Source organism: Tribolium madens, unplaced genomic scaffold, assembly GCF_015345945.1.
Source record: "Tribolium madens isolate multiple individuals breed KSU strain unplaced genomic scaffold, Tmad_KSU_1.1 Scaffold_96;HRSCAF=242;Tcas5.2_LG5, whole genome shotgun sequence".
In the NCBI taxonomy this organism is placed as follows: Eukaryota; Metazoa; Arthropoda; class Insecta; order Coleoptera; family Tenebrionidae; genus Tribolium; species Tribolium madens.
In genome coordinates, this window is record NW_025401068.1 from 9,177,779 (window position 1) to 9,192,482 (window position 14,704).

Consider the following 14,704-nt stretch of genomic DNA (forward strand, 5'->3'; position numbering starts at 1 on the left):
TAATAACATACAGGGTGTTTCATTTGAAAAAATCAAGTTACTTGATATTTTGCGAATGACTCTGCAGTAGTTGCAAAAGATTGTTCGAATTTCAACCATAATAATTTAGGACCAGACTCAGTAAAAATGATTGCAACTGTTTTTATTCACTTTTTTTTCTAGCAAAGCTGTCGTGATTTTTCAAGAATGGTACTTTTTTTTCATAAAATTGCCCATAAATGATAAACGGTCCATGATAGACCCATAAAACCTAATATGGATATTCTTAGAATTAAAAACTCTTTCAAATAAGCGCATAATATATCGGCTGTTCCATAAGAAAAAATATAACTTTGTTGCGCCACCCTATATAGAAATTACCTATAGTGACGAAAATATTTTTGGACCATATAGAAAAAATGAATGTCTATCGTCCAAAAAAAAACGCATTTCGTTATCTTCTTTACTGTCAGAGTAATCGAAGAAATACGGAGTTCTGAGACAGCCTGTATGTACAAAAACTGCTTGTATATACAGGATGTATATACAAGACTTTACGAGGCTTTCGCCTACTGTACGCACCTAAATATACAAAAGTCACAAAACACTAGACACATTTAATTATTTAATTTTTGGAAACTCATGACAGTAGTTGTCAAACTAATCACTGTTTCATTAATAGTCATAAACTGCAGTTTCTCAAAAACAATTATTATTTGTTCTTCCAAGAGACGGCATCATGAATGTGATTTTAGTTTATCTATCTTAATTACTAACTAATTAAAAATGTTGTAATTTCTGTAAAGGTGAACAAACTAGAGTAAATTATCCATTTTTTCAAAATGTGTAATCGAATTCGTATCGGAATAGGTATTATTGATTGCATCTTACAGGCGTAAAATTATGTGAAACACCCTATCTGTATTAAATAAGAAAATATTGCTCTATGAAAAGCTTAAGTGACCAATACCGAAAATAATAAAGTAAGCAAATGATAACATACATACAGGGTGAATATAAAGTATGGAACCAAGCGGTTTTATTTTTGATCATTTGCCTCCAGAAAATAATAATTAATATAAATTTGAGTAATATAAAAAATGTGATCGTATTTTCAGAACGAAATTTTGTTTTGTTTTTTAGTTACGCGGTTTTTTTTTGTCAAAATTGCAATTTATGTGAAATTTTTTTTATGAAAAAATTAAATATAAAGCAGATAGTTGTAAGCCTTAGAGTACAGCTTTTATGAGAAAAATGATTTTATAGTGGGTTGCCATTAAAAAAAATAAAATTTTTTGTAGATTAACTCAAAAACAAAAAGAAATTTCGAAAAATTTTATTCTTGTTAAATCATCACATTTTTATAGTACTTTATCACTCATCAATTAGTTTTTTCAAAAAATAAATAGTTTAAGCAAAAAACGTTTGGTTCCATACTTTTTATTCACCTGGTATGTATGTACAGGCTGGATTAAAAAAAACGCCCCAAGTTATAACTTTATTATTATTAAAAATATGAAAAACCCACTCTTTTGATCAAAGTTGACCAGTTTATTATGTGCAATTTACATTAATTGGGCACCTATCCCAAAACATAAATGACAATAAATTCTTCAACTTTGTTCCGAAAAATATTGTCATTTTTAAAAATAATGAAGTTGTAACTTGAGGCGTTTTTTAAAACCAGCTTGTATATCGAAAATACAATTCATTTCAGTAGTTGTTCTCTTTGTCATTACCTACTTGAAAAATAAAATTCTAACATTGTAAAACTTTTGTACAAGTTTAGATTCCGGAAAGAAACATATCTTTATTTCGTGCCAACAAATATCATTTATAACACGAAAATGGGACCGAAATAGCAAACAAGAATATCAATAATAATATTGGCAACAAAAGAGCTTTATAGTCGAGAACAAGATATGATTAATGGGCCGACATAACCTTCCAACAAACGGCTAATGTTTCCGGTACCTCCGGAACTTTTCTAAATGGCCGCTGCGCAAAGCTCCCGCTGTATAGTCGGCAGCGCTACCCGCTTCCGGCGGCTATTAGCCGTATTATAAAAGGGCGGGACGTTCGTCGATTTGTTTGTGTGCCGGTCAAATGTTCGATTTTTATAAAAGGGAGCCCTAAGTGGATTTGCAGCCGAGCGAATATAATGTCCATTATGTAGCACTAAGTTGTTTGTTGCTTGCCATTTATCCCCACAAAAAATTACCGATAAATATCCGAGCCGACTCTGAATGCGTATTAGAAATTCGAATTGATTTATTTAAACAAACATGTCCGAATGAATAGACAAACTAATTTATTTTCTCATTACATCAATCAACAACGCCGGACCCTGCAATCATACCTGATAACATCGACAAATAATAGAAAATACCCATTCAACACATTTCAAACAAAACCTCGACGTATAATTATCATTGAGGTGTTGGCAAACACACACGCCAGACCATTATAATCAAGTCGGCGGGTTGTTGGCTAGGGCCGTAATTTTTACAATCGGGCCCACCATTAGCCTTCGTTTCCTCCTCTGATTGACTATTGAAGAGGAACGAGCAGATGCTTCCAATGAGTAATGATCTTTATCAATTAGATTGATGTGTTTGCCAGCCACAAGATGGCGAAGAAGGCGGAGCTGCTCACGGATTCTTACAGCTTTCTCGTACAAACCCACTCATCATCATCATCACCCGTCATCGCTCACTTCGACAGGCTTTTTCGAAAGAATTACGAAATTTGATAAAGTCATCTTGAACTAACGCACATTTAATTGAGCGCCATAAAAATATCAATAATAATAATCATAAAATATACCTACTTCAATAAAAAAAATTAAAAGACTAAATTAAGAAAAGAGTGGATTTTATAGTAACATCATACAGACAATTTTATTTATTAGTATACATATTCCTATGTATACAATTATAAGTATTTAATAACATTTCTTGGTTGTTTTTTAAATTGTTAAAAACACAGGTCCACAATAAAAAACAAAACTGGTGTATATGCTGGGGGCCGGACTATGATTTTTTTGGCGTAGGTATTTTTTCTGAACGCTGAACACAATATGAAGTCAAAATTGGAGGTCAATGAACAAATAATCGAGAAAAACCCAAAAAAGTTACGCTCCAGTAATTTTTTTCTATGTGATATTATTATCATGAGGTTTCTCGTTTTATTTATTTTTATTTTTATTTTTTTTTTAATTTCATTTTTGTTTTTTTATTTTTTATTTTAATCTTTTATATTGTCAAAAACAAAAAATAAAAAATCGAGAAATTACATCGGTATATTTACCGGAAGAAACCTGCTACCACAGAATGTTGGACTACGATGACAACTGCGAACTGCCCTTTAATGGGATGTGTAGAATGATTCGCTAATCAGCATTTTGTGGTATCGAGGCCAGTAGTGTGTCCGACGACAAATAAATAAATAAATAAAAATAAATAAAAAAAGCAGAAACCGCATGATAATAATATCATATAAGTAGAAAAAAATTACTGAATCCTGACTTTTATCGTTTTTTGGGTTTTTCTCAATTATTTGCTCATTGACCCCAATTTTGACTTCAGATTCGTGTTCAGCGGGAAAAAATACGACAGAAAATCATATAGTCCGGTCCCCAACACACACCATTTTTGTTTTTTTTTGTGGACCTGTGAAATCAATATTAAACTACGCTTTTGTTTCATTTTGAATTGTTTAACAAGAGAAAAATTCTTCATATGTGGAATTCATATTTTGCACAACATGAACATTCATAGTGTTAATTAGGGTAGATAAGTGATAAAAGAGAGATGAATCCCATTTTGATAAATCTACTGTGAAATTATTATTTCCTCAACCATGTTTGTCTCATTGTTACACAAATTTGTCTAAAATTTACATAGGTGCAAAGATCGATCAAAGACGAATAATTATTTTTGTGTCTTTAGCAATAGATATTTAAATTTAAAAAAAAAGCAAAAATTATTCTTATATAATAATAAAAAATAAACATTAGTTAGGTATATCATTTATCAATGCTTTCCACACAATTAGTAATTGCTCAATAACGAGCACATTTAATTTTTTAAGTTTTTCTACAAATAAGTAAGCCTTTGAGGAACAAGTGGTTATTCTTCATCTCAACATATTTGTGACCAAAGAGTATAAGGGGCGAGAATGGTAAGCCAGGACCATCAAGGTCTATTCAACATTGGCGCCAACAATCAGCCCCTGACAGTACACCATCAGGGTCCTATTCAACCACAATTTAATTGATTAAAAAAGGATTACGAATGTTGTAAAAATAATTAATCATTAACCCTTGACAAAAATGTCTCGAGATTTCGTCCCGCATGTACACAATGTAATCTAATGATTCGTACAGACCACAATGATGTTAGAGAATGCAAACTAACGATCCGTTTCATCGCTTAAAATATCATAAAAGCAGCGGCGGCTCTATGAATATTTTTGCCATTATTTTTAACCCAAACCCTCAGATAACCATACCTAGATGTAGTTTAATAAAATTATTCCTTCAACTAAATAACAGATGATTTTTGGCATAATGTGAGTATTTGAAAGCAAATACTGTTCTAAAAATTTTCGATAATCTGGTACGCCTATGGTGTAGTACCGTGAGACCCTTTTTTCCCACATAGGATGAGTAGCGAAAGGATAAAGAAAAGTGTCATCACTCGAAAATGACGCACAGTAATTTATCTTATTAGCTTTCATAACTCACACTCAGTTTCCATCTTATTCTTGCAACATGAATAGCTTATTATTCGATAAAATTGAAGAAAGATTCTTACCGCACAAACAACCTCACCCCTTTATCCTAGTTGTCAACGATGAAACGTTTATTTATCTCTCTTCTCACCTAATGATTTTTGTTTATTAATTTCCTAGAAGCAAATAATGTGTAATTACAGATTAATACTTCTTGTTTAGTGGTTTGCGGTTTTTTGTTGCGGTGAGACCAGCAGGGTTCCCACAGTCCACTCAAGTCGAGGACCTCGTTCAAAGCCCAGTTTACCATTGTTAATTCTACGTAAGTCGAGCTTTCAACGCTTACACTTACATCAATAACGTGGTCTTAATGGCCATGATATATTTCATTAAGCCCTTTATGCCCGTTCAAATCAAAAGAAAAATCATCGACCGTTTAAGAGAAGAGAGCGCAAGCCATTTCATTCAAAAAAATATTGTTTTGACTATTGTATGTATGTAAAAAAAAAAGTTCATCACTTACACTTCTCTCCTGAAGCTCGAAAAATCTATTTTTTGAGAAAATACGTTTATTTTGTTTCTTTTTAAAGTGAAACGCTTGAATGAATATCACCCACGCCCCACGCGCCACTCTGTCGCTATTAATATTAATCTTGGAGCAATTTGTAAAAACCTACGTTCGACGTTTCGGGGTGTGAGTATAAATTCGCACACCTAATTTAAATTTCAATAAGCAGAGAAAGCGACAATGGACCGTGAGTGATATCCACACGGGGTAGAGTGAGAGAGAGAGAGAGTGAGGGCGTATCACAATGGGCGCTTTTGTGGACATCTCAATCTACGCCCGTGGTGGAAGTGTGTCTAGTTACAATGATACACATCTGCATTTGAAAGAGTGTCAGCCAGCGACGAGTTGGAAATGATATGGAAATTGATTTGTGTCGACAGTTTGCATAAGATACGAGGAGGCGGTGTTTTCACAGATAACCATCCAAGAGGAAAAACATATTTCCCAATTCGTGATGCTTGTAGTTTGATGAGTAGCAAACTGTTTTTTAATTAGAAGGGTTTTTCAAATTTGTGATCCACTTTGGTGTTATTTCGATGACGCGAAAGTAATGTGCCAGATACAACTTTTCAAAGAAAATAAAAAAGTTTAAAATTTTTAATCGTGTATTCATCTTCATAATAAGTTTGATTCAAAAAATCATCACAAAAATCATATCACAAGAACTTGTATATAAAAAATTGTTTAACCAGTTATATTTATTATTATATTATAATTATTTTTAAGAGTTCTTTTTTCTGTTTCTTTTTATTTTTGTTTATTTTAAACATAACATAAATAGGTATTAGGTAACCTGCATTTCGCAGTCATAACTAATAAGTACAGACTTGTTTTTTGTTCCATATACCTACCTACCACTAGTAATAATATAATATAATAGTAATAAAATACCTATTTTCAAATTCGTATTTCGCAAACCTACTTTAGTTTTTGTGTAATGTTGGTTGTATAAATTACTCCACTCCACCATTTAGAATTGAGAATATAAGCATCGATGATGAAAATGTGCTTTTCGATAATATTGTTGCAACAACATCTGTCAATAAAATAAAAAAATAGGTATATAAATTAAATAACATTTTTAATTTTTAAATTATCTAAATTTAACCTGTAGTTTTTCAGTAAATATCTAATTTCACTTCAGTATCATCTGTTCAAATGAAAAGTTCATCAAGTTAACTTTAACTTGTTGATAGAAGAACAGTAGTATAAAACGAATGTGTTTTCTTGTTCCGTATTACCTAATCTATAATTTTTAATAACATTTGACGAGTGACATTTCATCAAAATTTTTGTGTCGTTTCGTTTAGTTGTGGTTTTATTCTTTTATTAAGTTTTTTGGCGACCAAATCATCTGTAGCTAAACACGACAAATTACTTTTTAGTTATGAAAAACCAAGTATGCCTTATAAATTTTCAGAAAACTTATTTTTTGTAAAGTATCTATTATGTTGCAAATACGACAAGAATTTTATAAGAAAAGTTGTTTTGCCCCCTATACCGAATTTCAAAATCATCGGCCAACTATTAAAATTTTTCATTTTTATCCATTTTAGTTAACAGATACGTCAAAATTACGCTTGAAAATAGCTTAAATTGCACATTGATCTACTATATAACAATTTTTCACAGTATGCACATTCAATGGTATATATAAAAATGTAGCATAAAATGTTTCTAAAAACAGTGTCACAAAGAGCACTTACACAAAAATTTTCAAAAATTTATTTCTTGCATTTTTACAACGTTTTTGTACATTTCTAAATTTCTTGAACCCCCAAGAATGCAAATTTCAATTTTGACGTTTTTTATTTTTTCGATTTTAGTCGAAATTTGGGTCGATTTTTGGTATCCGGGGCGACTTTTGCTAATAACTTCTGAATTATTTACGCTACTCCTTTTTGTTTAGTACCATTGGAAAACAAATTTATTTTTTTTATAAAAAAAAACAATACCTAATTGTCCTATGTTAAATAATTATCGAGAAAATTGCTGATAAAGTTAAAAACATTCAAAATATTAATTCAACTGTAACTTCTAATTTTAATTTTACATATTTATGCATAAACACACTATATAACATTTGAAGTACAATTTACAAAATAAAAATAGCAAAAAGTTGTGAATCTTCTGAAGTTAGTATCCTAAATAATTGTATACCAAATTTGAATGTTTAATTTGTTAGTTTCTAAAATATAATTTTAGTTTTATTACCACTACAAAATAATTTTGCCTGTGGGGCAAAACCCCCTCCTCACTGCGCCACTGCAGTATTAATGTAAACAATGTTTAATATTTTGCATTAGGTATAATGCGTGTGGGCTCAACATAATCCGAATAATGCAAAAAAGGCAATTCCTAACAAGTCATTTTCTAGCAAACGTGTCCCAAATTCGTAGCTAATTAACTTCTTATCTACATAACTTAACCGCAATATCAGTCTATGAGTACCGAATTGTCGTAGTGTATGTGAGTGAAGGCCATTGTAATTCCGGCCCTGTTTACAATAAACCCGAACTGTGCGAAAACAAAAGGGTATTGTGACCGTTACAGTTAACAATGTAATAGGCACATTGGGGTCACAAAAGTCCTATGTCCTTGCTACATCAACCGTCCAGTGAATTCAGTACAAGAGCTGACATTTTCATCAAGGGGTGTAAAATAATTTTTTTGGGTTTGATGGCCTAAATTATAGACAGTGGAAACGATGGGGCGGTGCTGCGGCCACCAGGGGGGCAAATTAGGCCGGTGGGAGTACATGGTGGTGACGTCTTTGGTCATAGGGGCCGCGATATGTTGCAAGAGAGAATTCACTGTATAACTGAATGATTTTTCCCATACAGAAAATCTTTAATCCAACAAATGTAACCCATTTCCCCGGCATAAGAAACGTGGACTGCTACAAATAAAATACACAAATGGTGCATTGTGTGGTCTGAATTTACAAAGCAATTGAAAAGATTTCAATATATCCACTGTGGGTGCTTGTATGTTGCAGATATTTGTGTACAGAATTCGATTGAAAAGCCGACGATTCACCATTATGATGAAAATTTACACTTGTGCACTCCAAGGCACAGTCGCTTGTATTAGAAAATGTTTTGTCGAGTTGGGAAGTTTACGTTTTCGGTTGAATTTAATTCATTTTTAAAGGCACAAACGACTTCGACTTATTCAGATTATGGATTCGAACTGGTTTCAGAGCGCATCATCGTTCACAAAATGCCACATTCGACACACAATCGATCCAATCAAAAGTTTGTGCTATTTTGGAACAAAAATTTTACACAACATAGCGGAAACAAATTTGCAAAAGCGCTACATAAAAATACATTCGACACACTTTGCTTTATCAAAGGATAGAAATCCTCCACACTAAGCAACAAAATTAAAAATAAATAGGTACCGCAAATCTTTCATAGTAAACATTTATGTATTGATATACATAATCAGCTATACAGGGTGTTCTATTTTTATTGTTACAAATTTAACCAGATGATAGAATATTCAATTTTAAGAGAAAAATTTCCTATAAACGTATATCGAAAAATTTTATATAAGGGAGCCACATCCCCTGAAAGGGGTGCATCTTTTAATGGATTTTTTCCAATATTTCAGAAACCATCGTGGATAAAATTACAAAATTTGGTACAACTGATAACCTTTATACACCCAAATGAATTCAAAGAAAGAAATTTTTACACAGGGGCGTCCTAAACTGGGGGGCTTAAGGTAAAAAGAACCCTAACTATTTTAGCGGTTGGTTTTTGCTACTTTCAGCTTCAAAATTCTAAATTCCATTGTTTTTCACAAAAAAGAGGCATTATGATTCGTAGCGGCTTTTTTCCAAGCGTTTCCAACTATAGCCCCGACATGGCGTCTTCCAATTTTTCTGTCTTGATTTTTGTTCATCCAGCTATTTAGTTCTTTTTTAACTTCATCTTTAAATGGTTTAAAAAATGACTTATCTAAAGGTTGGAGGAGTTGAGTAGTATGGCTCGGGAGACACATCAAAATTACGTTATTTGCCTCTGCGTATTGCAAAATTTCTAAGGAGTTTGTGTGTGAAGTATGACCATCTAGAATAAGTAATGCTGGTCCATCTCCTTATTTATTAGGTACAAAGTATTCTTTCAGCCAAGCCATAAAGATTTCCGTCGTTATAAACGAACTTTTTTTATTCATATAAATAGTGGACTTTTCAGGTAAACCGATTAAATGCTCATGATTTTTTTTAACACCTTTCATGATTAAAGCAGGAGGCAGAAAATCACCATCATTAGCGTTGCAACAGGCCACAACTGTTATACTCTCACCTTTTTCACTCGAAGTAAGAGTATGTACCACCTTAGCTCCCTTACTTGCTATTACTCTTCCTGGTTTATTACATAACTGAACACCGGTCTCATCCATATTAAAGATACATTTCGGTTTGTCGTGTAAAGAGTGCTCAATTAAAGTTTCTTCGAGAATATCAAAAAAATTTTCGATTTCTTCTCGGCACATTCCTTTGGCTCGAGCAACTGAGAGGCCTTCACTTTGTCTAACCGATAATTCAGGATGTCTTTCCATAAAAGAATAAAACCAGGCATATCTAGCTTTATCCTTTTCTTTTCCAAACAAATTTTGTATTCCAAGTTTACTAGCAAGTTGATAAGCTAGTGTACGTACTGTTGTTATATTTGGTGCAAATCCAGCTTTTTCTAGTTTCTTTATATGAAGCACAAGTTTTGCTTCATTTTCAATCCCGAGAGCTGGAATTTTCCTAAAGGACCCTTCTTTATATTTCCTGACAGTAATCGACGACGCAACGTTCTGGGAGGAATATTGTAGATCCTGGATGCTTCTTTTATTTTTAATTCCTTATTTTTACAACTTAAGATAGCTTGGCCTAAATCTTCTTCTGTCCAAAGAGCTCGGGGCTTACAATTTGGCTTCCGAACGTATTTTCGTGGCATTTTGTCACTCTAGAAGAGTGACTGAAGCAAGAAAACTGTTTAGGTTTTGCCTAACACCTAAAATATAACACACCAAAAATTGGATGGCCAAACTGCAGAAAAGCTACTGCAAACGCGCAATTTTTAAATAAGTGGCCATATATCCCAAGGGGGCATCTATACCAAGTTTACCCTAACATTTTTTGATACATGTTCACAGGAAACTTTTGTCTTAAAATTAAATATTCTATCACCTGTTTAAGTTTGTATCAATAAAAACGAAACACCCTGTATATACGTAGGTATAGTGACCTTAGAAGAAAATGTCTGCATGAGCATATCACAAAATAAAACTAGAATTATTTTCTTATTATCACTTTGGCGTTGTGGTAAAATATAATTGTTTTTTTAAAACTTATTTAATATGTAATAAAGAAAAAATATCAAATATACACATGTTTTTATCGGTATGCCTGATGTTTGCTAAGACCTCGGTTAAGACCTATATTCCTACGTTACATATCTACCTGCCCATACAAAAAAACTGTCTGCAATTTTCAGAACCCGCGCCTCAGAGAAAAATTTCAAGTAAAATAAAATACCAGGAGCATAAAAAAATTCTATCTGTCATTTGACATTTGTTGACTATTTATTTTAATTACTAATGATCTTGTATACATATATTTTTTTAATAATTATTGTAAAGGTACAAAAATTTTGGTAATAAAAGCCACAAATAACATTAAACAGAGTTACAATTTAGGATACAACTTCCTTGTTTCCTTTTCTAATAGCCTGTAGCAAAGAAACTTGAATAAATTTTTTTACAACAGAAATAAATGAAGTCAAAGTGCAAAAATGAACTCTCATAACTTCGAAATTTCTCTAAGTAGAATTTTTTTTAACATTTTTTCCATGTTCCGGGTATCGTACCTTACATTTTTCTCTGGGGCGCAAGTTTTGGCGCACCTGTAAGTAATGACTAAAATGCCGAAAATAATAGATATAGTTATCGATATTTTGTCCAGCAGTAGACTATTTAAAAGCATCAAAGTATATTCACCATGAAATAATAAAATTGAATATTGTAAAAAAGCAAAAACAATCTTCCTGTCTATTCTTGCCTATTTCAATTCCAATTTAAAACTTCTTAGGTTTTTGCTGTGTGACTTTTGATAGTAAATTTTGTAAAAAACAATTGTTTTTCTGACCTGTGTTATGTGCTAATTAGTATTTATTGTTCGATCCATGATAAAAATTGTCGGGCATCTCTTTACAAATCCTGTATTGAAAAATGATTATTGCGTGTTTACCACATTTAAATGTTTACGCAATTCCAATAAAATATTTTCAAACAAATCTGAGAATGAGATACCCACAGCATGAGTAGGTACAGTACGGTGCACCTACCAAGGAAAAAACCAAAACAAATACATAATGAAGTGTGGTTTTCCCCGTAGAATAGTGGGGTGGCAACAGCCAATAGAGAAAAAAGCAGGCGGGGTTTCCCCTTTCCCGATTCTCTTATCCTCGAACTCCGCCTTCCGTTGAAACACAACTACCTTTTAACAACCGACACCCAACAGCAGTCGTTCACCAACCTCGAACTAGTTCATGTGTATTTGTGATGTCTAATTTATACTCATTCACCGGCATGATGGAAGACTTCAGCAACAGCCAACAGCCCCCGACCACCCAGTCGGAAGGCCACATCAAGAGACCGATGAACGCCTTCATGGTCTGGTCTCGCATCCAGCGTCGCAAGATCGCCCTCGAGAACCCCAAGATGCACAACTCTGAAATTTCCAAGCGGCTAGGGGCCGAGTGGAAGCTTCTCTCGGAGGTCGATAAGCGGCCCTTCATCGACGAGGCCAAGCGGCTCCGGGCCTTGCACATGAAACAACATCCGGATTACAAGTACAGACCCAGGAGGAAGCCCAAGGGGCCGCTGCCCACGGCACTCAAAACAGGGGTTGGTTTTCCCAATTTACAACTCCAGTATTTCTCCCCAATGGAGGCTTTGACCTCGCCGTATCCTTACTTCAACCCGGCTTTTGATATGTCGAGGATGGCTTCGGCGGAGAAAACCCAAAGCCACCACCAACCAGCTGTGGTTTCCTCGCTACATTCCTCTCTGCATTCGTCGCTGTATTCGTCTTTATATCCCACCACGCCAAAGCCGTTTCAGCCCACCTCTATGGGGATGTTCCCCACTATACCCACCTCACCCATGATGTATTCGGCCTCCTCGAGTCCGGCATCAAGTCCGGCTTCGGCAGAGCTAGATATCCGCAGGCCAGTACCAGTTATGTATTGATTTGTTGATTATTTATTGCTATTGTAAATTTGTAAATACTGTTAGGTGCTGTAGTTCATTCATTGGATTGGACTATAATTTTTCATTTATATGTTCTGTGATTGTAAATTGCGACTGATTTTTTGTAAATATAAAGTAATCAAAATTTTAAGCCTTTATTTGCGGGGCCACCTTTATCTTATGAGAAATAAAAATTCTTCCTAATATTAGTGGACTTTCTATTTCTCATGTTTCTAAATTAAAAGCTGCCGTATTATTGCTGTCGTCAATATTACAAAGTGATTGTATTCCTGTAGACTAAATTTTAATTTACCAATTAGTGCAAATGCAAATGTTTGTTATTTTTTATTGTTTCAACTGTATGCCACTGTATATAAGAATAAAATTAATATAAGATATTCTGTAATTTGATTTTCCTCCTTTCCCTTGGCCGCTGTTGGAGTCATTATACATTGCAAAGTAATTGCAGCTTTAAGACATCGTTTGAAAAGCTTAAAAAGTTGGCTAAAGTTCTGCTTCAATTGCAAAAACAGCACAATTGTGTTTGTTCCCTTTGGAAAAACAATGTCCTCAAAGAAACTCTCTGCTGCAACCCTTTTATTTTGATTTTCTTTGGTCTTTGTATAATGAATTTGCTCCCTATTGGACAAGAGTAATTGAAAAATTAATTGAATGAATACTGTGGCTTTCGACTTTGACTATTGTGCGAAGCTATATTAAGTCTTAAAGGGACGGAATGGTTATTCAATCCTTAAGTGCCACCGGGTGCTTATTGAAACAATACGTTTTGAAAGTGATCGAGACAATGAAAATTAATTATTTTTGGTGGTTTTTTAAATGGCAGATTGATGTTTGTTACGACTTCCGTTATGTTTGAGTAAATTCAATCTTTGAGATTGGGGTATTGAGCTTATAGGTAACGTTATCACGTAATGAACTCATGTTATCGGACATTCGATCGATTGTCCATTATGTTCGCCCCAATCCGAAGGATAGAGGGCTTTTGTCAAACGGGAAACTAAGATAGGGTGTTTTCTAGTATCTCTACAAATATCTAATCCATTTATTGTTGAAAAATAGACCGATTTAGACAGGTGGACCCTACATCACGACCTTATCAAGCAATTCATTCGAAAATATCAGTTAGGTTTACTGACGCACTTGTACAAGCATATCACCTTATCTAAAAAACTACAACTACAACTATTTTCAAATTAAATGGTGCATCCTATTATACCTTATTAAGAAATATACAAAACATTATTATAATCTTTAATTTTAACTGGGTTCTATAATTCATGATAAGAAAATATGCAAGCTTGCAAAAACTAATTAAAATTAATAACATCAACAATAGTGAATAGCGATAGTAAAAGAAAATGTCAATTTTTGGCTGATTATATGTTAGGTTTATTTGTTTAGTTTATTTTTTCTAATAATAATTTAGTGTTCAAAAAACTATAATATTTTGTTTAACAAACTATACTCATCTAAACTCGATTTAAATACCTATGTATAGTTTGATCAATTTCAACAGTTGTAGGTATGTATTTGGAAAGTGTTACAACTGGAGGTTTATAGAGTTAGTATTTTGAAATATGTACTTTTAACCATCAAATGTTGATATCAATGATAAATAGTGACACCTCCGCAGAATTTGTTCATACAATTTACAATTGTGCCTCAATATTGAAGCATCAAATTACAATTAATTTGGGGTTTTTCTATTCCTAACTGAACAAAGGTGACAAAATAATTCAGAAAACTATTAACAATTCCTTTGTAAACTTATGCAAATGAATGCAAATTAGTTGAAAAAACTACTTCAAGGTTTCCACATTGCCATTGTTGATGTCACAATGGAAGAATTGCTCTAACCATATTTTTATCTGTCAATAATTTCTAAGGTTTTGAGATTATTGCCATTTTCCAATATTACGGTTAACAGACTCAAACTCATTACACGATAATCATTCGTGATTGAAATGATTGTTGACAGAATGTACATTGTTGGTAGCGAATTAAACAATCTTTCTTAGCTTTTGTGTTGATGTCTTTACAATTATGAAATTCCTTGCGAATGGAAATTGCAGGATTTGCCGATTCATTGCATACAAAACACGGTCGTGCAACGAGGGTTCTTAGAAAACGCGAAGGGTGGGGTGTAAT

At 33.2% G+C, this 14,704-nt stretch overlaps 1 protein-coding gene across 1 annotated transcript; it reads left to right on the forward strand.

The window, feature by feature from the left end:
• The first annotated feature begins 11,820 nt into the window (after positions 1–11,820).
• On the forward strand, positions 11,821–12,933 carry LOC123012527 (SOX domain-containing protein dichaete-like). The gene has a single exon (XM_044410521.1). The coding sequence runs from the start codon at positions 11,846–11,848 to the stop codon at positions 12,533–12,535; it is 690 nt and encodes a 229-aa protein (XP_044266456.1). The 5' UTR covers positions 11,821–11,845; the 3' UTR covers positions 12,536–12,933.
• The last annotated feature ends 1,771 nt before the right edge of the window (positions 12,934–14,704 follow it).

Bases quoted from the DNA above. Each gene is read 5' to 3' on its own strand.
- LOC123012527 (XM_044410521.1), top strand. From the start codon at position 11,846: ATGTCTAATTTATACTCATTCACCGGCATGATGGAAGACTTCAGCAAC.